The sequence below is a fragment of the Lepisma saccharinum genome, chromosome 11 (assembly GCF_977018435.1).
Source record: "Lepisma saccharinum chromosome 11, izLepSacc3.1, whole genome shotgun sequence".
NCBI lineage: Eukaryota > Metazoa > Arthropoda > Insecta > Zygentoma > Lepismatidae > Lepisma > Lepisma saccharinum.
The window spans coordinates 1,543,071-1,568,176 of record NC_139239.1 but is presented as its reverse complement, the minus strand read 5'-3'; the positions used below and the strand labels follow the sequence as shown (position 1 = coordinate 1,568,176).

The following is a 25,106-nucleotide window of genomic DNA, read 5'->3' as shown; positions in this document are numbered from 1 at the left end:
ACGCGGTTACATAGCTTTCGTGCTCTGTAACCGCCACATACACCCTAGTAGTTTTTGGAGAACATGTGAAAATAATAATTTATATTACAGACCCCATTCTTGCATGTAGGTCTATTGTTTATGTAAGTAGGATTTGCAAACAACTTTCTGTAAAGTATAAACAATAATAAAAATTTAGTTAATATGAAAAGCTCGATTGGAGGTAGTGGCTCGAAACAAGAGACACACAATTTTCATTGCTCAATTGTACTTTCATTCTTCCATATTGTATCTCAGTATTCATTTTGTTGTTACGTGATGCAAAGAAGGATTTGTTATCCAATGAAAGAAAGTATTTCAGTAAAATAAATTAAGAAATTCGAATATTGTATTGCAATGTGTTAAATTTGATGTTCAACCATCTCTGATGCCGAGGTTAGCATACCACGCTCCCCAACCAAAGATTCTGAATTCGAATCATGTGTATCATTTTACATACATTTCTAGTATATTTTTAATTTATTTATTTATTTATTGTTTTGGATGGCGAAATTAAGGCGCAAGTCTTTTCATCCACTTAACCATTTCTACTTTGCAGTTTATAAATTGATTACAATAGCTAACACTTTGCAAAATACATAAAAACTAAAAACATTAAAATGCCAAAGAAAAGAAAAACACATGTACTGTAAGAAAGGTAAAAGAAATGCGGGTAAAACATAAATTACAAATTTATTACAAAATCTACCAATTAGATGTTGGCAGGGTGGCCCAGACTAATTTTTGTATAGGCCATGGCCGCTTGGCCCCACTCTTGGCTCGACCCTCTATATAATGTGGCTTAATTAATATCCTACATGGATAGTTTTATGTGAGAATGTGTAAGTTACCTACTTAGCTACTACTCACTACAATTATTGAAATTATCTTGTGTATTCTATGCATACAAAGTAATTTTCAGAACTCTAAAATGAAACTACATGTTCTTTAATAAAACCACGCCATATAATCGCAATTGACCATTTTTGATTATAAAATAACCATTTTAACAGGCATTCAACATGTACACCATTGCTTCACAAATCATGTCAAGAAAGTCATGGCATATAAACCTTTGATTTCAAATCACAGCTCGTTTCTTATAACATTTAGGCATCTTTAATCCTGACGACAATATTGGGCCTGTTAATCGTGATATTTTCATTCCACTGAAGAAAGTTCCTTCCTTTTACATTGCATAAACTCTCTTACTCCAAATAAATTCTCCTCTGTTGTCCAGTTTCATTTCCTCACTGAGCAAAAGTTTTAAGCAGAAAAACCAGGAAGCTCCCTTAGGAATAAAACGATCGAAACATTATTTCTTATCATGGTGAAGAGTAGCAAGAAAGCTCTGAAAGTTTTTCATAAAAACTGCATGTGGAAATGGGTAAAAACACTTACTGTAAAGCTGCTTAAAAAAGTGCGTGTTCATCACAGTCTGATGCGTGTGGAACGCAATAGTCATTTCTCCCTGGCGAACTGTTCTCCAAACAGAACAAGGGACATCTTCAACAAACGTTTGCTTTGTTTAAAGCCCTAGATACGTCGAATTTAAAGTCTCGATTTTCTTTTTTTTTTTCAACATGGCTTTCAGCAAACTTTGCCTCCTTGTTTCGACGAAGGGTATTTCGCTTCCTGCACAGACAATTGAAATATGTTTACACTGTGAAATATGAACCGTGCACGCTCAAGCACGAAAACAGGTCTACCCAACCAGAGCTCCTGCGTATAAGGGACAATATTGAAATTGGAGGAAGAGAAATAATGGAAATTGAGATTGCAAAGCAGAGCTTGTTTGTGCGAATTCACCCGTGATATTTCTATGAATACATAATTAGGCCACATTGTGTGTATGGGTAATAAAGTTACATTTCGAGGAAGTTTGAATGAAACTTGAATGAAAATGTGTTTAATAGTATAGATGCTTTGTTGTAGTGACTGAGCTGTGTAGTGGTGACCTTGACGGTGTTGATGAAGTAGTTCAATTAAACTCATTTAGTTATGAGAAGGGACGAATTTATACGTAAATACATATTTATGTATGAAGCTGAAATCAGTTATATTTTGTATTGTCCTTGCACATCATGGCATGTAGACTCGAAAAATTCAGTTTATTTTATATATTTGTTTCACATATATTTGGTTTTGGCTAATAGTTGACATATTCTAGTTATTTTTACATATTATTCCCATATTTCAGAACATATCTCAACATGTACTCCATATTCGTGCCCCGTGTGACTGACAGAGTCGGGTGAATTTCTTGTCTAACTGACAACTTTTAAATACACTCCCATTACTTCTTGCCTTTTGAACGCAGTTTTAGTCAATACAATCCATCTTAAGAGACAACAGAAAGAAATTCAAGTTCGAACACATACAACAAAATTTTGTTATCCATTGTTTTGGAAACACATCTTCTGTTGTTTTACAATTAATGTCAATGTAAGCGTACTGTATTTTATGTAGCTAGCGTAGTGTCTTATATTATTAAAAACGTATTTATTACAATTTTAAGTCCATATTTAACTCCATATTTTGGTGAAAATAACTAAATATATATGTACATATTTCACAAATTTTTACTACAGATAAAACCGTTCCATGTTTATGAGCATACGTGCGAATAAAAAATGCATTTTTACTTTCGAGTGAAAAATATATAATTTCGTTATTTCATTAAGTAAATTACTGCTCCGTTTTCACCAGCATGCTAACGCTTATTCCTCTACAAGGTCATTCCAAGTGTTGGATATTTCTATTTATCCATTCGAATTTATAAAAATTTATGTTCATACGGTATTTATTTGTAAACGTGCTATTGCCGGATCGGTGGCCGAGCCGTCGTAATCAGCCGGCAGGGCAGCGCGCCATAAAACTAGGAGTCCCGGTTTCGAATCCTGAGTAAAACACGGATGTTTCTGTTTCTATCCTGAATAAAAAAATAGAATTTAATCAAATTCGTATGAAAAGATGAGAAAGAGGAGGAACAAGAAAAATGCCGCTTGGAGGTTTCCTTTTATTTAAAAAAAAACGCGTTGTCAGAAAAGCGAGTTAAATAACAAAAAATAATATGATAATAATAAACCGTGGCTCTACAGTCCTGGTAGGGTCTTAGCCTATCTCCCGACTGCCAGTCTCCCTCCCACAATCCTACCTAGAGGTGTGGCTTCAACCGGTAATAGGGTGACGTGGGATCAGCCGTTATAAGAGATTTCCCAGACCTGGTTATGCTACTCGCTCGTAGCTCCCCAATTACCTCTCGATGGTGGGTTGCCACCGGTCCTATACTCAGACCGAAAACCAAGAGACTGAAAGCAGGCGGACTCGACTCCATGCCGTCCCGGAGTCTAAAGCACAGCGCCTTAGACCGCACGGCCACTTAGGAGGAGGGGAAAAAAAAGGGTGCTACTCTACTATGTTTATATACAGGGTGGCGCACGAATAGTTGACACATTTTAAATTTAGATTGTAAATTTATTTTTGAATATTACATGTGCATATTATGACATACAGAATAGCCTGTCCGTGGAAAGTTTTCTCACTTATCACATGTTCAGTATGGCCCCCGTTTTGCCGAACAACCTCTTCAAGGCGGGTGCGCATATTTCTTACCACTCTACGGCACATGTCTTCGTAAATATCACCACACAACAGAACTATCCGACCTCGCATTTCCATAATGTTTGCTGGCTTGAACGGGAAGAGTTTTTTTTCCTTTCAAAACTCCCACAGAAAAAAGTCACAGGGATTTAAATCTGGGCTTGAAGGCGGCTAGAAGAAACCTCCATTGTGTCGATCAGGATATCGATTGGAAATCACTCTATCACCAAAAACTGTGTCCAAAACGTCCAACACAACAATAGTGGTGTGAGGGGTAGGTGGAGTGAGGTGAGGTGTGAGGGCTACGTGTCATGGCAACTCGAACTGCCTCAATGTTTTCCGGGGTCCGAACTGGAGCAACGTGAGGTTGTCTTTCTTCTTTCACGGTGGCTTCTTCCTCGAACGTACGGTACAAAAGAAGAATTGTGTTTCTTGCTGGAGCCCATCGTGTTTTGAAATGAGCTCGAAATTGCCGTTGCGTACTTGTAACGTTCTTTGTTTCTGCATAGAACAGGACTGTTTTGGCGCGCTGCACTGACTGGCGGGAAATGGATGTGTTTACTATATCATGCCCAACCAGCCCAGCGATAGGCCGCCTACCGGTATTTCCAAGGACTACCGAATGCGCTTGTGTATTGTTCAACTCCGACCACAGTTTATTTTTTTGAAATTTAGATTTCAAATGTGTCAACTGTTCGTCCGCCACCCTGTATATTACAGTCTAGTGAGGTCCTTATTTTATCTTATGGCGACTGGACGCATAGCCAGTACACTCCTCTGTGCGACTTCTGTTACGCCTGTCCATGTTTGTTTGCGTTCGTCCTTCATCAATTTCATCTTTCCACCGTTCATCTGGTCTTTGTGATTAGGCACAATTGGCAGAAAAGCGATGTAACATCTTCCTTTTATTGCATGTAGTAATTTTGTGTATTGAAACTAGTAATAAAACTACAGTTAACACAACGAGATTAATTTTCAAACGAACATACTTCTAATTTCCTAGAAACGAAGACGTCAACTCGATATACGGAACGGAGAGAGGAGTACTAGATTCCTCTAATTTGTAAACATAAATATATTCAATTCCAAAACAAAAGCAAAATAAGTACGAAATTACAGCAAATCTGATAAAGGTACTACGTCACTAGCCTGACATGTCTCTCACTGAAAGATTGTTTGAAGATGGGGAGAGCTACGTCAGAATTACTTTATCTTTTGCGACAAACTTACTTTCGTTCCACTATTTTATCCTGCTCTCTTTTGATGTCTGACATTTATCAGGTTTGAATTAACTGTTGCGAAATGCGAGTATGTTATTAAGAAAGAGTGAGTGAAAACAGGAAGGTCCCGTTAGGCTTCACCTCTCGACAGCGATTTGCATGCCATGTGATGCACTTTGGCAGGAGTTTTCTTCGACTTGAGCTACGTGCCAGGAGAGCGATTACGTACTTGAACTTCCCTCCCAGTTCGGAACAAAATTGATCCCTGGGATCTTCTCTGATGCTGACGGCTCTCCATAACAGGTGAGTTGACGATACTTTCAAATGAAATTGTGTCTTTTGACGGATGAAGTGGGATTTTCTTTGAAAATGGGTCCAAACACCTGGAATTTCTTTGATTTGTCACCATGGTTGTTCCCTTTTATCTTTCCATTTCATCATATTAACCTATCGTTTGTGCATTTAATTGCTCAATTCTAGAGATGCATGCATGACTATTTGCAAAGACACCAAAATGTCAGCTTCCCTTCTGGTCTGCGTTATGCAGACTAACGAGGCTTCTGAAGACACCCAAACGAATGAATAAGTTAAAATTGGTCATTTTGCATCCTTCGAAGTATATGAGGAAAATTCCCTTTAACTAAAATCATTAGCCGAGAGTTTATAAATGGGTGTAAAAAAAAACTTGATAAAAGTTAAAGAGTGCAAGGTTGTATAGAAACCTGCACAAGACCTACACAGCACTTTGAAAAGGTAATGAGACGCTAAAAACTTCCTCAGAGATAGCGTAAAAGGCCCTCCCTTCTCAAGAACCGAAAATCGCTACTTAAAACAGAGCCGGCGGGAACAATAGAAAATCACAAAGGGGTAACATACAATGAGGCTCATGAAAATACAATAAATACAATATTCAGAGAAAAACAGAATAGCAGGGGGCTTATTTTAGCTGATTGCGAAAATGTTTTCAACTGGTTAAGAATGTGTAAAAAGAGAATTGGTTTAAGTACTATCTTAACGTTTAGAATTTTTTTTTAGATGGTGAAGGTAAAGTTCCCCGTGCATAGTACAGCATTTAGGGAATGTGGGGATAGGGACACACACATTCTCGATCTCGGCCATTTCGGAGGTGATGTGATCAACACCACGCTCTGGCCGCCTTTACTCTCCAGGGTTGCTGCCAGGTATCCATTGATTTAAGGCCGTGTGAGCCCCGGAGCCGATTTAGACGAGACAAGGCCTGAAAAATTCCGACCTTAGATCATCCAGCCCGGGAATCGAACCCGGGTTTCCCGCGTGGCAGTCAGACGCCCTACCGCGGCTCCTTTTGTTTTTTAGATATTTGTTTTAAGTCCACTTTATCCGTAGGGGACTGGACCTACAGTTTAGAGTGGGGTCCGAACCACTATGAGCCTCCACCGAGTATCGAACGCTGTACCCCTTGATTACAAGGCAACGACGTTTTCCAATACGTCATCTGGGAGACCAGGTATTACACGCATTGATTATTCCTGAGTATATATTCTAGGAACATACTTACAACTAGAAGGTAATGGGGAACAAGTACGACGAGACTGAATTGAAATTCCAAGCTCAATTCTCACAGAACATATTACCACTGTTCAAAAGCTAGAGAGTTGTTTTTTTTTACAATGTCCCTAAATGGTATTTGCTTTTACGGCACCAGGGTCACAACGTAGCAGAAAACGCAGGCAATTAAAAGCAACAATAGAAGAATAGGGGGTTATCCGTGCACTTCCAATAACACATTTGAATTCTACAATCGAACCCCCGCGGGAGGGGACGCTCTTGCAAACCCACGCCGCGGGAGAATGGGATGTTTCTTCGTCATCCAGCCACTCAATTCCCCCCGTGCCCACCCGCCCATGCACGCGCTCACAATGAATGTTTTCACTCTGTTAGCTCGGCATGGTTCGCAGGAAACGTATTGTGGACAGGCGCTCCGTTTCAAACAGCCTCCAAGCTTCCTCATTAGCGTTTGCTCAGACCCAAACGAGCCCCCTCCCCCTGCCTCTCCGCTGGCTGTGGTTCCTGCAGTTTGCGGTCCCTCTTAAGGTAATTTGCCGAGCGGACTTTGTGACAAAAATCTTTCCTGACGTCATTCTTGAGTTCTTGTCCCTGCAGAAGTTCGGCGACCGCCTGGTGGGGAGGATGTGCAACGTGTCAAGAATATATAACCCCCGTCTCTTATTTGAGCTAACTAGAATTGCAAGTTTCATTTATGCCACAGAGAGTAAGGGTGTATTTAAATCCTTATTACGAGACTCATTATTGTTTTAGTCTTGCCTGCATTACGCATATGCGATGAATTGAAAGGAAGGCCTGCAAACAGAAAAGGTTTTCTGCAAACGCTCTCAACTCAACGATAAAACAAGGCTTTCTAATGCTTTCTAATAGGTGCTTATACTTCACGGGTTATATAAACGTTGGACGCACACATCGGTTTGGATCTCACATTAAACTCCAGGGCCACTCCCGATTAGCCTATCTTTGCATAAAGTGGTCAGGTTAGGATTTATGTATATGTAGATGCCCGAGACTAATCTCATCAAGTTATGTTATAGTTTTTTTATATATATATATTTCTACCTTATTCAAATATTTCATTCTTTTTTTCATTTTGAAACATTGTTCAATGCATTTTCTCTCAGCAGCGACCCATTTTAGATGAAGGCTCCGGGCTGTAGTCTCCAACCCCCCACCCCTATAAATCCATGCCTGGTTGTAATGTTAGCGTTCATTGCGAGCCACACAATAATGGACAATCAAGTAGAAGAATGTGGTGGTGTTTGCACGAAGATGCGAGGCTCCACCTTGCTAAAATGAAAGCATTGTAGAATCATAAGTATTGCACACCCTTCATATACCATGGATCTTTCACCTCATAATTTTACCATTTTCGAGGAGTTGAAGAAGCATAGGACGCTGACGTAGAGAGGAAGGTGGCGCGAATTCTGAATCGACAACAGTTGCCTCATATAAGTAGAGGCAATCTCTTAAGACTCCACCAGTGCATGTAATGTATCTCCAACAAAAGATAAGCTTGTTCTGTGGCCGACCGGCTAAAGTGGTCGACAATCGACTACCGATCTTGCCACCTAAATTTGCTGGTTCGAATCCCGCTCCGGACATTAGTGTTTCTTCATCAACTGTATCTCATCGTCCTCATCCTTATTGGCGATTAGCCACAAGTGTCATAAATACAACGTAAAATAACGAAATGCAAACAAAGGCAAGAAAATGATTAATTTGTGCACTTCCTGAAACAATAAGCGATACTTAAAATACATGTATATTTCTAATTTAGCGTCACTGTTCTGCCTTAGAAATATGAAATACAATTCACTAAGAAATAATCTCACGGGAACTCCTAGTGGCAAGATCGTGAGTTTACCAACGAGGCTCGAACGTGTAATCGGACGGACAAACTGGCAAGTTAATATTGAGGCGAAAACATACCACACCCTCCAATCACATATAGCAGTTCCTGGAGAGTTAACTTAGAATGTGCAGGAGGTCTTAGCATTTCGAGAATTTCTTTCGGTATTGCCTAATAATGAGCTTAAAATGCCGATGCGAAACCATTACTTCGTACGTGACTAGCTGGTTCAGTCGCCAGCATCATCCTTGTATCGATCAACTCTCTCGAATTCTCCCCAGCGAAAGTTCTTCTGCTAATGAAGGCGAGAGCTCGTTTCTTCTGCAGCATTTTAACGAAGCAGGCACCTCGAGATCCCATCGAAATCCGGGCCTGCTCAGCAAAAAAGCTGATCCTGAAGAAATATATTGGAAGGAACGCACGTGTGAAGCGAGAAATGGAAACACTTTGCACTGAATAATTAACGTCCAATAATAAACGCAAGTATTTTGAAGGAAGCTTTGTAATTATAAATATGGTTCCATTGTGAACGCCATCTTCTGCTTTTTAAGTTAAGTAGAAACTATTTATAGATTCTTCTCATTGTTCTCTTTCGTTTCAATATTTGTCAATCACAGTTCTTTCCTTCGAAATATCTATCTATTTCAATACCAATAGAAACTAAATCAGGAACATAAACCAATATTATATTTATTTATTTACTTGTTGAGAACACACAGGGAAGCTGCCCTATTGCAGTTAAGTTACAAACCATGCACGATCGTCACTTCCTGAAAATTGCTATATATTTTAAATTTTCATAAATTCATGTACAATAAAGGTTTTAAGTCATTGATTGATTGATTTGTCCTCGAATTATCTTACTTTGTTTTCTTAATCTACTTTATGCACATATAGGCTAATTGGGAGAGAACTTGCAGTTAAAAGTTGGATCCGAATTACTACTATGTGCCTCCTCCGGGATCAAACCCGTAACTAATTGAAACAAGGCTGTGATGTTACCACTACACCATCAGGGATGCCCAGATTAATGAACGGACATTCACAAACACACGTGAGCAGGACGCAACACAAGCCCAGGGAGTAATACATTGACTGAGAATCCAGACGTCGGAGTCTCGTCAATCTACAAGAATGCAGTCGAAGGTGTATTACGTGGAAGGGAAATTGCCGTTTTGGTGGCTACGGGTAATCACTAAAGCTGTTTAAAAATTATAAACGAAAAATAATAAAGAGGAGATAATACAATTAAATTCAAAAAATAGATTAATGCATTAAAGTGAACACTCTTCATCTTTGACACTAATGTATCTGGTTCGATTCTAAAGAGACTCCGATAAAAGAGGCGATGGGACTCCAGACGCGACCACAGACAAAGATATGCTTTGAAGGTTTGGACCTCAAAGGGCTATTTCACTCGGGTAGCCTACAAGTTATATAATGATAAGAGTTTAATAACTCCCCAAATCCCTCACTACGGCGGGTGGCTACCGACCTTATACACAGGCTGAAATCTTAAGAGAAAAGATGTTATGCTTCCCCCAGGAGACTCGAACCTGCGCACGTCCCGTAGCCGAAGCCCAAAGCATTATTTTCTTCAACATGCCCATAGATCAAAACGTGATCAATGTATGTGCTTTGTTTGTTAATTTACTTAATTAGAGCATAAATAGTGCCAATTTTATGGGACTCATTTATAGAAAAAACTCTTGGAAACTTTCATACCCATTCACACATTTTTTTGGATTGCAAAGAGTGCAGTGTTTCGTGAAATATCAGTAATTGAAGAGAAGCATGTACAATAGAGTAGAGATCATTTTAATGAGAGAGCATACATTGATGCAGTGGATTATGGGAATTTCTCTCCACTAACATTTAAACATCAAGCGAAATGCATTCACGCTAGCATTGTCACGTAATCACGGCCGATGTATAAATACGGGTATTGAATATTCATCATATAAGAACCTTTAACACTTAATTTATTATCTGGTATTTCAACATTTCAATTCATACCAACATCTACAGCAGTTACCATATTTACTGCATTCACATTGGATTAGACGTATTCGTCAGTTTTTTTCCATCCCCGAAGGGGGCATTTCCACCAAATGAACTAACTTAAAAAGATTATCTCATTTGTATCCTTGTTCTCTTCTACGACTCTCTTAATGCAAGAGCTTTTCTCTTGTGATTTAGGATACAAATCTGTTTTCTCATCACTATTTCATCTACATATTATCCAGTGCACAGCTTTTCGTTTTGTTAGATGTCAAAATCGATATCCCTGCATGAGATATTTTTCTGAAACCAGAAGTTCTGTTCTGCAAATGAGCGGAGTAATTGATAAAGCTTGATGGCATATATGAAGGAAAATGCTGACAAAAGGGAAATATGTTCCACTCAAAGAATGCAACAATTTCCCGAATTAGAGAGGAAAAATTGAAAGGACTTACTGCAGATTTCTTCACTCAACCCCACGCACTTTCAAATGAAATAACAATTAGAGAATCTAGTACTCTTTGATATATTCCGTAGGTAGTAATCATGAAGTCGTTTGCGACAGCTACTTGTCGATACAAGGCCCTCTTACCATATAAACCTAGTCATTATTTAAAATACTTATCAAGTATTCTATTTTGCATGATCGTTATGATTAATAATGCAAATTTGAATTTTTGCATTATTGTTATCTGGAGTTCCATAAATCTAAAGAGGAGCGAAAATTGTGGACTAAAACAATGACCTCACTGCACATAAAATTCCTATGATGATAAGATGAATGTGAACAGTGTCTTAACGACATTAGGGATGACATGCCGTCGCTTAGGTTAGACTTGACCTGTAACTTTGCGGGTAAATCCTGACCAAACCCGGCTGCGCAGAATCAATCAATCTAAAGAGTGCCTTCACCAATGCGCATTACTCTCCTCTTGCTTTGTAAGATCTGTCGACCACTCAAAAGGTGAGTACGATTCAACTGCGGATACCCCCTCCCCCTCTCTCTCTTTCCGTTGAGTAACCAAGGTCACCCTCAAAGATACAGCTTTGGCCAACTCTAGGTAAAGCAGAATATCATCAGTGACTTGAGGTACGCATGTTGCCATGTGCACATTGATTTAAAACTGTGGTTTGATTTTTATATACCCACATGATTACAGTACCAAAATTTAAGCATGCAGGCGAAATTCGACATCCTTATATACGAGGGCTGTTCAACAAAGACTGAGACTGATTTTTTCTTAACCTCCCTTGTATGTTATATTTTTTAATCACCATATCTGAAAAGAGTGGAATTTCGTATATAATACCTGTAGATGGTAGCTACGTACGTGTCTTCAATTGGTAGCACTGTTCCTTTATTTGATTGATGTTTGCGTGTCGCCTGACAAAAATGGAGTCGATGCGAGGCGAGCAGTACGCAGCAATAAAATTATGTATCCTTTTGAAGCATTCACCCGCGGAAACTTGTGAAAATCATAAGCAAGCCTACGGTGCACTACCTTGTTAGATGGTTTAAGGAGTTCAAAGAAGGCAGAACTTCGACGGTTAAGTAAGATGAACCTGGCACGTCAGCAAGTGCAGTTACAGAAGTCAACATTAACAGCTGCTGTGAGATCAACGGATAACAGCAAGACAACTTGGTGAAGCCTTGGACAGAGAGTACTTTTTCCCAATTTTACCTCATCATCTACATATACCCGGGTTTGTGCCCGATGGGTGCACGTCTATTGACTCCAGAGCAGAAGACTGTTCGAATGGACACATGTCATGAGGTGCTACGTCTGTTTTTTGGCGGTGATGCTTTCCTCGAGTCGTGGCTACTTCACTAAGAGCCAGAGGGCAAACAAGCTAGCACTGTATTGAAATCACCATCATCTCCAATTCCAAAGAAAGAAAAGATTGTTCCCTCTGTTGGGAAGGTAATGATGATTACCTTCTTTGACTGTAAAGGGATGATTTACAAAACATGAAGTACCTTCACATGCTATAGTTACAGGAGAGTATTGTAAGTCAATTTTGAACACTCTGAGGAAGCATATTGCAGTGAAATGACCAGAATTTCATTGGGACGGATAGCGGCTTCATCATGACAACCCAGGGCCTCATGTGACAAATGATGTGTGAACACAAAGGTACTGTTAAAATAGCCTGAAGCGATTCTGAAGGACATTACAAAGAATGGCTTACGCCATGCGTTTGAGAACTTGCAGAAACTTGATCAATTGAAGTGGGGACTTCTTTGAAGAAGATCATGTCAACATTGATAAAGTGAGGAAAAGAGAATAGAAGCTTTAGAAAGACGAGTATGGCGAGGAATGGAGCGTGTGGAAAGGACATACAAAGTAAGAAATAAACATGTGTTGGAAATAGTTGATGACAGAAGAGCAATGTTGGATGTGATCAAGAATGAATAGGATTAATTGATTTTTTTCTATTTACTTCGCGTTTTGTGCCACTTTTCGCTAAATTCCGAAGATGGGTATGAGTGATGATATAATGAAATTGATGAATGGACATTCACAAACAACCATGCTCAGTCCGGGATTCGAATCCGCGACCTCTGGTGTCGTAGCGCGATGTGATAACCACTCCGCCAAGGGGCCGGCTAGAAAGAAAAAGAAATGAACTGAACACCAGCTTAGAAGTCCTGTTCTAATAAGGCAGAAAACAATGAATGAATAGATACAAACACAAATGTGTGTGTGCGTGCGTGTGTGGGTGTGTGTGTGCGTGTGTGCGTGCGTGTGTGTGTATATATATATATGGAACACGGAATGATAATGCTTAGTGAACTGAAAGAGATATAAAAAAAAATATTTGCCAATAATGTTAAACTTACCATTGAGTGTATGGACGTAGGTACTCGCGGGCTGCGCGTTGTTAGGAACACAGCTGTAGTTTCCGGAGTTGACCAAGTGAGCATTATTGATAACAAGGGTGCTGGAGTACTTTTCACTAGTCACATTGACGCCAGGATCGTAGTTGATCATCCTGTTGTTGTGGTACCAAAATATGTACACTGCCGGCTGCGTGCTGTCCTTCAAGACGCAGGTCAGCCTCAGGGTGCTTCCGCTCTTCAGGTACTTGTCGGGGGGTCCCTCTATTTCGGCTCTGGCTTCTGCAAAACAAACGAGAAAATGGGTGTGTTAGTTATTTGCTTATTGTAAATCACGCTCGAAAATATGCAATCATAATATACTAATATGTGAAATTACATGTATTAACACTTGCAATTCAAACTTTTTTGGAACATTATTTTTCATATTTTGAAGAAAAAAGTTTAAAAAAGATTGCCAAGAATAAAGGCAAATCTATGAACAATCGCGAAGATTTGATAGCACGACGACAGAGGCTGAGTATTTTTTTCTTCCTGTTAGAAAATAAGAGAAAACTAGAGAGAAGAGAGGAGAGAGAGAGAGAGAGAGAGAGAGAGAGAGATAAAAAGATGGAGAGAAAATAACTATTTCAGAAAAGTCAGAAAATTCACACTAAACACGGGGTCGCAAACGAATCATTTGTAAGATACCGTAGTTCTTCGAATATGAGGCGCAGGGTTTTGTCAGATTTTAGACGTCCAAAATTCAGGTGCGCCTTCGATAGCGTCTTCGATTCGATGTATATACTACAATATACGTATTTCATGCACGTACAACATAAGTGTACCCTATAGATGTTTAAATTAACAAAAAATGTAGAAACAGAAGTTATCGATGTTGCAAGGTAAAGAACCGTATAGGTATTTGTAAACAAATAAACATGCACCCTATAAATGTTTAAATAAACACCGCAAATGTTAAAATATGAACGTCTTTGTGCATATTTCTGCGCCTTAAATTCGAAGAATTTTCTTTTCTGAAAAAATGAGGCGAGAATTCTGGTGCGCCTTAGATTCGATGGCGTCTTCGAATCGAAGGACTACGGTAATTACGAATGTATGGTTACGATCCGCCACTGACTTGATTGTTTGTACACATGGTGTGCTTGTCACTTTGCAGGCGAGGTGCCTGTTTTGCTTCTTCTATCGTGTACTTTTCATCGTTTTCTATTCCGTTGACGCTTCTGGTACACTCCATATATCTTTTTCTCTCTAAGAAGAAAAGAGAATGAAAAGCGAGAGGAAAAGAAAGAAAAAGAGGACTGAAAGGCGGAAGTTTTTTTATATGTACCAGAGTTTCAATGCCAAATAATCCTAACGTACTGAACATGAAACTGTAAGTCAATAAGTAATGTTTAAGAACAAGGGATATATGAGTATGAAGTGCTGTAACGCACTTGGATAAAGTTTCGAACCGAAACGGCCCCATTTTGATGAAAAACAAAGCCATAATCTATAGCGGGAGTCCATCAATTCTCAGGACGAAAATACAAAGACCGCAGAGGTGCTCGAAGTGGCGCATTTCTCACCCGAAAGGCCGTTCACCAGAGTAGTGTCCGCCTGGCAGAACCCCTATCGCGCTGTTTAATCAGCGTCCTTTAAAGGTAGCTTGCATTCCAACCCCGCCCGCCCGGAGGTTTATGTGCTGACCTCCGCAACTGTGGCTCCTTCAATCACCTTATCTCTGACCGAATAACCCACGTTTCCGTCGTTCGGCAACCAAACAGAATAACCCACGCGAGGTTCTCAACTCGGCTCTTTTAGGGAGGCAGGCGTTCCGCGGCCACGGCTCTCGTTGAAGAATTATCAACCTTTAAGCTCTGCTTTGGCCGTTTGAGGGAAAATAAAATTAGAAGCCGCACTGTTTTGGGGAACGTATTTATCTCCTAGTTAGTTCTGTACTATATTAAACCTTGGCGGGCGATCAGATACGACTTTTAACCAACCTGATCCGACGTTCTCGCTTTTTGCACTGTATCAACAACCTCTTGTGTTTTGTCGAGATGTTGTGTTTTCCACTGTTAGGATAGTTCACTTATTCAATTCATGTATTACTTTCAAATTGAGTAAATGTTAAAACCAAGCAATGACCAATTAATAAAATCATGATACTACTATTTTGATTATAGAAACATTTTGTACATTCGTGACATTCTAAAACCTTTCATGTATACAATATCTATAAAATAAGCAACTTTATCTTAAAATGTATTTCTGATTTTTTATGGATTCTGATTATATGTTGAATTTCCAAGTTTTGAGCTTCAGTTCAGAAGTACAGATGGGTTTATAAGACATTATTTCAACATCCCTTGAGCTCCTAATATTACCTAATTATAAACGTAAACCTCTGATTATTTCAACTTTATGCACACTGTTTTAGTCTTTTCATTATGCTAACTTTGGTTAAGTATTTAGAGCAATTGCACAAAATTAATTGTGTTGCAGATTACTTTAAAAGCCATGAAAAATGTATAGCTAGGGCCATTTTATGGCGGCCGTAAGTGCACCATAATGATTATTGTTATTTATTAATTATCTACAGTGAGTTGAAAATATAACTGTGTATTAGTAGCAATACTTTGCTCTACTAATTATAGAATTTCATACTCACATAATTTACAATTTAATATATAAAAGTGGATGTATTTATAAATGTTTGTTCCGGCATAACTTTCGAACGCCTGGAGCGTTTTCAACCAAACTTAGTACACTTATCTCTTACAATCTGGAAAGAAATTCTGTGCCCCTGGCATCCCTAGGGGTGGGGGTGGGAGGGGTGACATGTAAAAATAATCGAAAACGACCGATGTTAGTGTAGAATCCATAGCTTTCAGGGTCGTTAAGATGAATAGTGACACTCTTAATACCGTTCCACTTCAAGCTCATCACCTATCGGGATGGGGGGTGAGAGGGGGTGAAAATTACAATGTCAAAAATGGCCAAGTTTAGTGTCGAATCCACAGTTTTTGGAGTCGCTATGCTAATTGGTGACATTCACGAAGACCAAACTTGGCACACACTTCCAATCTTGAAAGAAATACTGTGGGGGTAAGACACCCCTGGGTGAGGATGGGAAGGGGTGACATGTAAAAATAATCGAAAACGACCGATATTAATGTGGAATCCACAGTTTTCGGGGTTGATAAGATGAATAGTGGCACTCCCAATGTCGTTCAACTCCAAGACACCCCTGGCATCCCTAGAGATGGGGGTGGGAAGGGGTGACATGTAAAAATAATCGAAAACGACCGATATTAATGTGGAATCCATAGTTTTCGGGGTCGCTAAGATAAATAGTGACACTCCCAATGAGGTTCAACTCCAAGATTCTTTGTCACCCCTACGGGTGGTGGTGGGAGGGGATGACATATAAAAATAATCGAAAACGACCGATATTAGTGTGTAATCCATAGTTTTCGGGGTTGCTAAAATGAATAGTGACCCTCCCAATGCCGTTCAACTCCAAGACACCCCTGGCACCCCTAGGGGTGGTGATGGGAAGAGGTGACATGTAAAACTACCGACATTAGTGTGGAATCCATAGTTTTTGGGGTCGATAAGATGAATAGGGACACTCCCAATGCCGTTGAACTCCGAGACACCTCTGGCACCCCTAGGGGTGGGGGTGACATGTAAAACGACTGATATTAGTGTGGAATCTATAGTTTTCGGGGTGGCAAAGATGAATATTGACACTCCCAATGCCGCTTAATTCATTTATTTTTGCTCTTATAGGTGAAACTAAAACTGTTGTTCATAAATTGTTGTTAAATTTATATTATAGTGAATTTGTAAAATATATTACTTTATAATTTGTATGCTGTATTTACTTTTAAATACCTGTAAATAAAATAGTTACATTTTACGCTATAGATACAATTCATTAAACATCCGAGCAAAGCCGGGTAATCAGCCAGTATGTAGCTAAATAAGACAGAAGTGTTAGCACGTGGAAATTACATGATAAATTGCTATGAAATGTTATTAGTTTCTCTAATTGTATGCCATGGTTGCTTTCGATTTCACTTTAGATATATTGCATTAGCAGTCTTTAGACGAACCTAAGAATATTCAAAACGAGGCTAATGTAATTAGATATAATTATGAGCAAATATTTGTCAGACCTGCAAAGTTTTGTTTGACTAAGAAATAGTGAAATATAGTGAAAGGAGCACTCGAAGAATATGACGGTAAATAACTTTTTAATTTCAATAAATCAACACCCTTACGGGAGATTTTATACCAATCGAATGCAGGCTTGACGCTACAATATAATTCCTTGTGTTCATTGGTCCATTCCTAAGTGAGATGTATTGCATGTTGCTTGTCACTTAAGATTGAAATCTCCCTAACATTTCTCTAAAGCTACAAATAATTCAATGAATTTCTTCAGAGGGAGAGGAGAAAAATGTATAGTTTCAGTGTTTTACTATTGACATAGTATTTCCTATTACTTTGTGCATTGCTTAATTTTTCCAGATTGAAAAATTGTAGGTAATATTTATTTTTCAAAACACTTTGTTTCATCATAAGTGAAGATATTTTTTTAATATCCTTACCTCTCTACATAGTTAATATGTAAGGTTTCAGATGTTGGTCAAGTAGTGAGATTGTAACACGTTGGTCGGCAGGCCATGTATGGTGTATTCTCTTCTCCGTTAATTAAAACAATTTCCCTCGCAACACGTATCCTTCCAGATTCGGAGCAGGAATTAATTATGCTAGGTTAATGATCTGAGCTCCATTACTGCACAGATAGAATTTTAAATGGAGGGAGAGGGCATATGGGAACGCACAGAACCTTAGTACGGAGTTGGTGACCTGACATCCACGTGTTATTTAACACATTGCAAATAACCTTCATTATTAAAGTTAACAGGTATAGTTTGCACACCATAATTATTCTCGCATAGAAACAATAAGAGAACGAAAAGGATATCGATAGACACTAAATAAGGTATATACAGGGTGTCATTTTAATTGGGCTCACGGATCACAGAAACATATAGAAGACATCAAAACAAACAACTTTTCTCCGTAACATTTTTCTCGTTCGTGCGTCGTTTCGGCGCTACAGTCGTTCAAAAAAGGCCATTTTGCCGCCTGAATGCTGGCAACCCAAGATAACATTTCATCATATCTGTGGCGTTATTTTCTGTGGCGAAACAGTGCGGGGAAGTGTTGCAAAGAACATACAAATTTTGTGAAAAATGAAGGACTACCAACCACATTACGAGCTGTAAAACGAATATAGGAACGCATCCAGTAGAGCGAACATCTAGGCCAAAAAAAGGCCTACCAGCCAGAAGACCAGCCGTCATCCCAGGGGAAGGGGGAGGTGAACCAGCTGTCCGAGAAATGGTAGAAAATTAACGAAATCAAGTGATAATATCGTATTTTGTCTCTTAGCCTACGTACATGTCAAATATAATCATCAACAACAAATTGTATTGAACTTACACTTTACATCTGGCTGTTTACGCCCAGCTACATGCCAAATATTTGCAAACCACAGTAACAACCTAATGATCAATCAGCAGGGCATATATTCTGCCATGTTCACAGTTGCAAACTATTACATGTGTATCCGGAATGTAGATAAACACAGTTGTCGAAGATTATTATTTTACTACTACTTATATCCGTATATTTTCAACCAATTGTGTCCCTTGCCGGATAATGCCCTGAATATAATTACAGTTTTGTAATTACCTTTGGAATTTTGAGTTGTTTTATTGTTATTTAGCAACTGTTCAATGTGTCACAGAAACCAGTATCAGAATAATGAAGGGAATAGACTAAACTGTACATGCCAACTAGGTAACGAGTTTTGCAAATATTTGACATGTAGGCTAAGAAGCAAAATTAGATATTACCACTTCCTTTGGAATACGTTGTTTTCCTACCATTTTCCGTACTGTTGGTTCACGTCCCTTTGGGTTACTGAACGCGTTATCTTGCTTTGTTTTAGGGTACGTAATGTGGCTGATTGTAGCTATGTCATTTTCACATAATATGTGTGTTCCTGGCAACCATGCCACACATAGCTTCACGACAACTAATGACATCACAGATGCTATCAAATGTTGTGTTGGGTTGCGAGCATTCAGGCTTTTTTTAAATATTGTATCACACCAATGAAAAACATGTCACTGAGAAAATTTGTTTGTTTTGATGTCCTCTCTATACGTTTCTGTGGTAGGTCAACACTATTAAAATTACACCCTGTATGTATGTATGTAATATATATATAGGGCTCCCAGATGGCGCAGTGGTAGTGTCGTCGCCTTGTAATCAAAGGGTCCGGGGGTTCGATACCCGGTGGAGGCACATAGTGGTTCTGATTCCACTTTAAACTGTAGGTCCAGTCCCGATTAGCCTATCGATGCATGAAGTGGACTTAAATCAACAACTTAAACAAATTCCAAGAGCACGGACCAAGTGATCTCACTGTAGTTCCAGAATATGATATTAGGATCACGGCGGTTCGATTTGATTTGATTGATTACATGATTTGCTTTACTTTAATTCACTTTTCTGCCAGCATCTGTTAATTTATACGATGAGGAACAATGATGATATGATGAAATTGGTGAAGGAACACTTACACTGACACCTAAGCCTGGATTCGAACTCGGGAAGTTTGACTTGTAAAAAGAAGATAATGTAGACAAGATATAATTTATTGTAGTTAGCTAATAAACACAAGATTCTCAGAACATCTATCAAATTATTTGAAGGGGTACAAAGTATACAATCAGATCAAAGGATGTAGGGTTGTACTGCTCCACAAATATCATTTAAAGCAGTGGTTCTCAAACATTTTCAGTCCGGACCCACGTTGAAAGATATTACACTTCATAGGGCCCATAAGCACGGGCGCCAGCAGAATTACTTGCAGGGGTGTGCACCCAGTTTAGAATCATATTTTTGCTAACATCGACCACTTTAAGAAGCCCTCTTTACGCTTGCTTAATCAAATTACACATACTTCATTCTAGAAAAGTAAGTATGTACACTGTGTATGGTTTTGAAGACACGGTAAATACATTTTCGAACCCAACTTCGCGACCCACCAAATGCCTCCTCGGAACCCTGTAGTGGGTCGCGTCCCATAGGTTGAGAAACGATGATTTAAAGCAAGTAAATACTAAAAAGAGCCGCTATATCCATCCTGCGATTGTTAACCTGTATTATAAAAGGAAAAACGAATAATTTCACCCCTCCCTCTCTCCAAGCTACGGTTTCCTACTCGAAGCAAAAATATTTGTTTTGCCTCTTTTTTCCCCGACCAATAATCTCCCATTAAAAACAATGCTCGGTGGTTATTTTTCCCCGCAGCTCGTTGCCATGGAAAGCTTTATTTAGCTGTTTCCCTTTAATGTCCAAAAACATTACACAACAGTTGAGTTTAATGCAAAAAAACATTCCATTGCTGACATACGTTGCTTTAATCAGCAGCGGAACGTTTGCTCAGTGCAAATAAAATGAACCGTTCCTAGTATATTTTTTTTATATTTAGCTTCGCTTTTCTGCCACTTTTGGCTAATCGTAACGATGAGTATGAATCATGATAAGATAAAATTGATGAAGGGACACTCACAATGAACAACCATGCTTAAAATAAACATTAAAAATTAAATTCATCAGAGCTCGGCTCATCTAAACTCTCCACTTTATGCACATGTAGGTTAATCGGGACTGGACCTACAGTTTTAAAGTGGTATCCGAACCACTGTCAGATGTGCCTCCACATGATTTCGAACCGTGGACCGTTTGATTACAAGGCGACGAAGTTATTACTACGGCATCGGGGAGGACAAATGGAAGTTAGTGAGCTGCTAATTACTTAGTCACCTTTATAGTGTTAATGATTGACATACACAGAGGGGAGCTGATGGGGCTACAGCCCTCCAAAAATTTGAGAAAATCAAAATTTTAAATGAAAACAGTAAAGAACTCGGGAATATTCAAAGTGGTAAGTAAATTCAAAGCCCCATAAAATAACCCCAGATTACTATTTTTGTCCTTGAACAACTTAAAATGAAGGCTAAATATGTACTTTATAGTGTATCCCTCCCCTACTTAGAATGCAGCTATACCCTATCCCGGAAATCTGTGAAGCAAGGCCGCGCATATCGGCAGAGAAGGAAAACAAGCGAATGGGCGGAGCGAATCAGTAGATACTACTGTGAATGGCTGGTTGATGCAGTCTCTTTTACCCTTCCACGCAATCTCGTTCCCTCTCACATGTTCATTGGTCGAGTTGTGTCGAGTCCCTATTTGGGCAGATACTTGTTTTCTATCACTCGCTCCAGAGATTCCCGGAACATTTTATATGTGATATCCATTTTTACAATTCCAGCCTTCTCCAAAAAAATCATGCGTACTCTAGTGTTATTAATGATTAATTATTGTAAGCATTTACAATTAGTAATTAATACTAATATAAGTGGTATTAACTTTCCCTCTAATTCGTAAGAACTCCTTTCTTTATATATATTCAGGAATGAATGGTTAACTTCTGCAGTCCAATCAGAAAAGCAATAGGATGCATCGTTCTCCTACAATAAATTAGCCTACCAATCACCCTAAGTCAGCAGTAATTGGGTGATAAATTTCTACCCTTGCCCAATCATTCTTCCCTCAAACTTCCCTTGCCTTGAATCCTATTTCATTACTGGTTAAATAGATAAGTCCAAACGTGGCGTATGGCTTGTTAGTAATGTCTGCACGAAAATGTCAATGACAACTTAGATTTTAAACATTTCGTCGATTTCAATTATGGCTGAAGATAAAATTGTGATCATTTGAAGAAATTTAGACCTAACAACATCTTGGCAAAAAGCTTTATTCTAGTAAAGATGTATTTGAGCATCTTTGCAACTATTGTGCCGTTTGTTTTGTCCAAACCGGCCTGGGAAAATAGTAACATTTCGTAAAACCGTTATTCCGATTCCAAAGCTGTTTCTTTCCGTTTTGGTTTTCAATTCCGTTATTCTGGTGCGTTTTTCATAACATTTTATCAATTGCATTTTTTTTGTTTTAAAAACAGTTTCTAGTTTTCAAAAACAGATATTTGGGTCTTCAAAATCGAAAACTGATATTGTCAAAAAAATCAGAAGCACCCTTAAATGTTGTATCCAATGTAAAAAAAAACTAACTCAAAAGCAGAGAACAGTATAACTATGTATGATTCAGTAATTAAGCTCCTCACAAATGCTCTCAAACGTTGATATATTGTTGGGAGAACAGGTGTACGTACAAGAACTGAATCCAGACAAGGCATGAATACTTGTGGATCTCTGTTGATCATTTCCATATCAATTTTCACTTTTGGCTGTGAAATATAAATAATTTCATGAAACAAATCGAATCATCTCTGCTTTGTGATGACATGAAGAGATATTGGCATGTCTGTGTAACTGTAATTATTGTTAAATACGCAGCCGACGTCCGTGGTAGAGTGGTTATAACAGGGCGCTACGACGCCAGGAGTCTTGGGTTCGAATCCCGGCCTTGTCATGTGTGTTCTTTGTGGGTGTAACTTCACTAATTTCGTTATATCATTACTAATGGTGGCGACGTCATCAACGTCATGCTCTAGCCGATTTTCCCGTAACGCATTCAGTTAAGAGATGCAGGTCGAGTCCCAGATCCGTTTAAAACGGGGACATTATTGCAAAAACTGAAGATCACTCACCCGTGGATTCAAACCCAGGTCTTCCGTGTACAAGTCAGACACCCTAAGGGAAAGGGGATGGCTGCTATAGTGTCAGACACGTAGTAATTCTTGTGTAAAAGTTCTAACGAAATTTTCGTTTATATTGACGCAGATTGCATAACGCAATATTACAACATTTACAGACATTACAAAAAGACATCAGAAGGAATGGACAGGGTTTGAAGCAAACTGTTCTTAAAAAAAAATACGCTATCCATATCGTCCTATCAAATTAAGTATCACTGGAAATTTGATTAGTACTTTGGTGACTTTCTTGGTGCTACAGAAAAAAACAAAAAATGGTTTGAAATTAAGAAGTTCCTTCTTAGAACTGATTGGAAGCCTTTGTGCCTTTGGTTATCTCAGGTTAATTTGGACATAGCGAAACTTCATCTTTGAAAAAGTCATAAATTTTGCAAAGGCCCGGAAGGTTTTTCATAAGTTTAAAACTATGGAGACATTTTCCTAACTTTGACAGCCTCGAGTACTCCCTGATATCTTGCTATGTCAACTGCTTCTACTTTAAAATGGAATTTTACGCTGCGGCGGGGATTCGTTATTTTTATGGTGAGTGTAAAGAAAAGAAATGGTCTCCATTCTCGTAATATCTGGATGTAGGCCACAAACCTTCCATTAGTTTAATATTCGTTAACACTATACCTATAGCCGCAAACAAATTGTATAGTTGTATAATATTTATGTCAAGTATGCAAGAGCACATAAATTTGCATTTTTTACACTAAAAAGACTAGATATTATATTTAAAGGACCATCAATGACTAAAACATTTTCGTTTTGCTTTTGTTCATGTCCATCAGTTACCTTCTCGTTTGGTGTAGTGGATGCAGCCAGGAAATGTAGATTGGATATTTATTTTTCTTTATCTGTTTATTCATACTTCATATTTACCTAAAGGGCTAGAAATTACAGTAAATAATTAACCACTTAACCAACTTCACTTATAGGAAAAGGAATTGAAATATGAGTTAACAACTACTGGTGAAGATAATGTGGCTCATATATTTGTTGGATTGTCTCGACTTTACAATATCTTTTAGTGATGATTTTAGGTCAAATATGTTTTTATAGTTCCTCCCGACGAAATAATCCTCAAGCCTATCTATTTCTTTCTGATATCATTGTCAATGCAAATTGCAAAGAACTATACTTAGAACAAAAATCTACTCATTCTATTTTTTTTTTTTATCAAAGGGCCCTGGTTCGTTTTCTGGTGTCTTTACAGTGATTCAGAGTCTACTTTGAAGGTCCAGTCGCTATTAGTTTGTTAGGCCATAATATTATTATGCCTAATATTTTTGAGCACTAAAATGTTCTGTCTGACCAAAAGTTTAAGAGGCTGGAGGATATTTTCTAAAGATTGATTTAAGCTCAATCTGAGCTCATGATAGGCTCATTTGAACTGGACCTACAGTTTAAATTTGGATCCGAACCACTGTGTAATATGCCTCCAATGTGGATTGCAACTGATGCCTCTTGAAATTATAGATTCTTGTCTCTTTGTTTTTCACTTTAGTCCTAATATCTGATCATTCATTCATGGAAGGAATTATGATAATGACATACAATAATAACCATCTATTCCAACCCTGGAGCGCCGGCCCCCGTGGTGGATGGTTAGCACATCGCACACGAAACCCGAGGTCTCTGGTTAGAATCCCGGCCTGGTCATGAATGTTTTGTGAGCGTCCATTCATCAAATCATCACTCATCTCCATTTTTACAAATTTGCCAAACGTGGTACAAAAAGCGAAGTAAAATAAATCAAATCAATCAATAAATCAATAAACAACCCTGGAGTCTATTTTTGCAAAATTATACCCTAATTTCGGAAACAAACATGGAAGTCCGATTTGTTCATAACTATACATTGTTTACATAAAACAGTGCACGTGTAATTAGAATTAATTATCGTTGAGGGGAGGTACCCAAGTCATATTCGCCCCTCCCAACTGTAACTTCTGGATCCGACATTAGTTCTGACCTGAGTTACAAGCGATTGAAAATATGAACACTATTCACATCTCAATTTAATTCTGAATAGATTCACTAACTTTAAGAACAGTTTTTATAACAGAATAATTCGTCTAGGTTAAAGTAACGGTACACTCGACTTCAACTATCCCAACCGCCAAAGTAATTTCCTAGATTAAATTGCTGCACGAAAAATGAAATCCTACCGTGCCTTGTTTTAAAGCCTGCTCGCTGCGTTTGTATACTTGCACAACTATTACCTTTTGTGGC

At 38.6% G+C, this 25,106-nt stretch overlaps 1 protein-coding gene across 1 annotated transcript in view; it reads right to left on the bottom strand.

The window, feature by feature from the left end:
* Positions 1-25,106, bottom strand: part of LOC145994602 (limbic system-associated membrane protein-like) — a 178,031-nt gene that overhangs the window by 11,204 nt on the left and 141,721 nt on the right. The window contains exon 5 of the mRNA XM_083130644.1: positions 13,082-13,360. Within this exon, the coding sequence (XP_082986770.1) occupies positions 13,082-13,360 (279 nt within the window). The remainder of the gene's footprint in view (positions 1-13,081; positions 13,361-25,106) is intronic.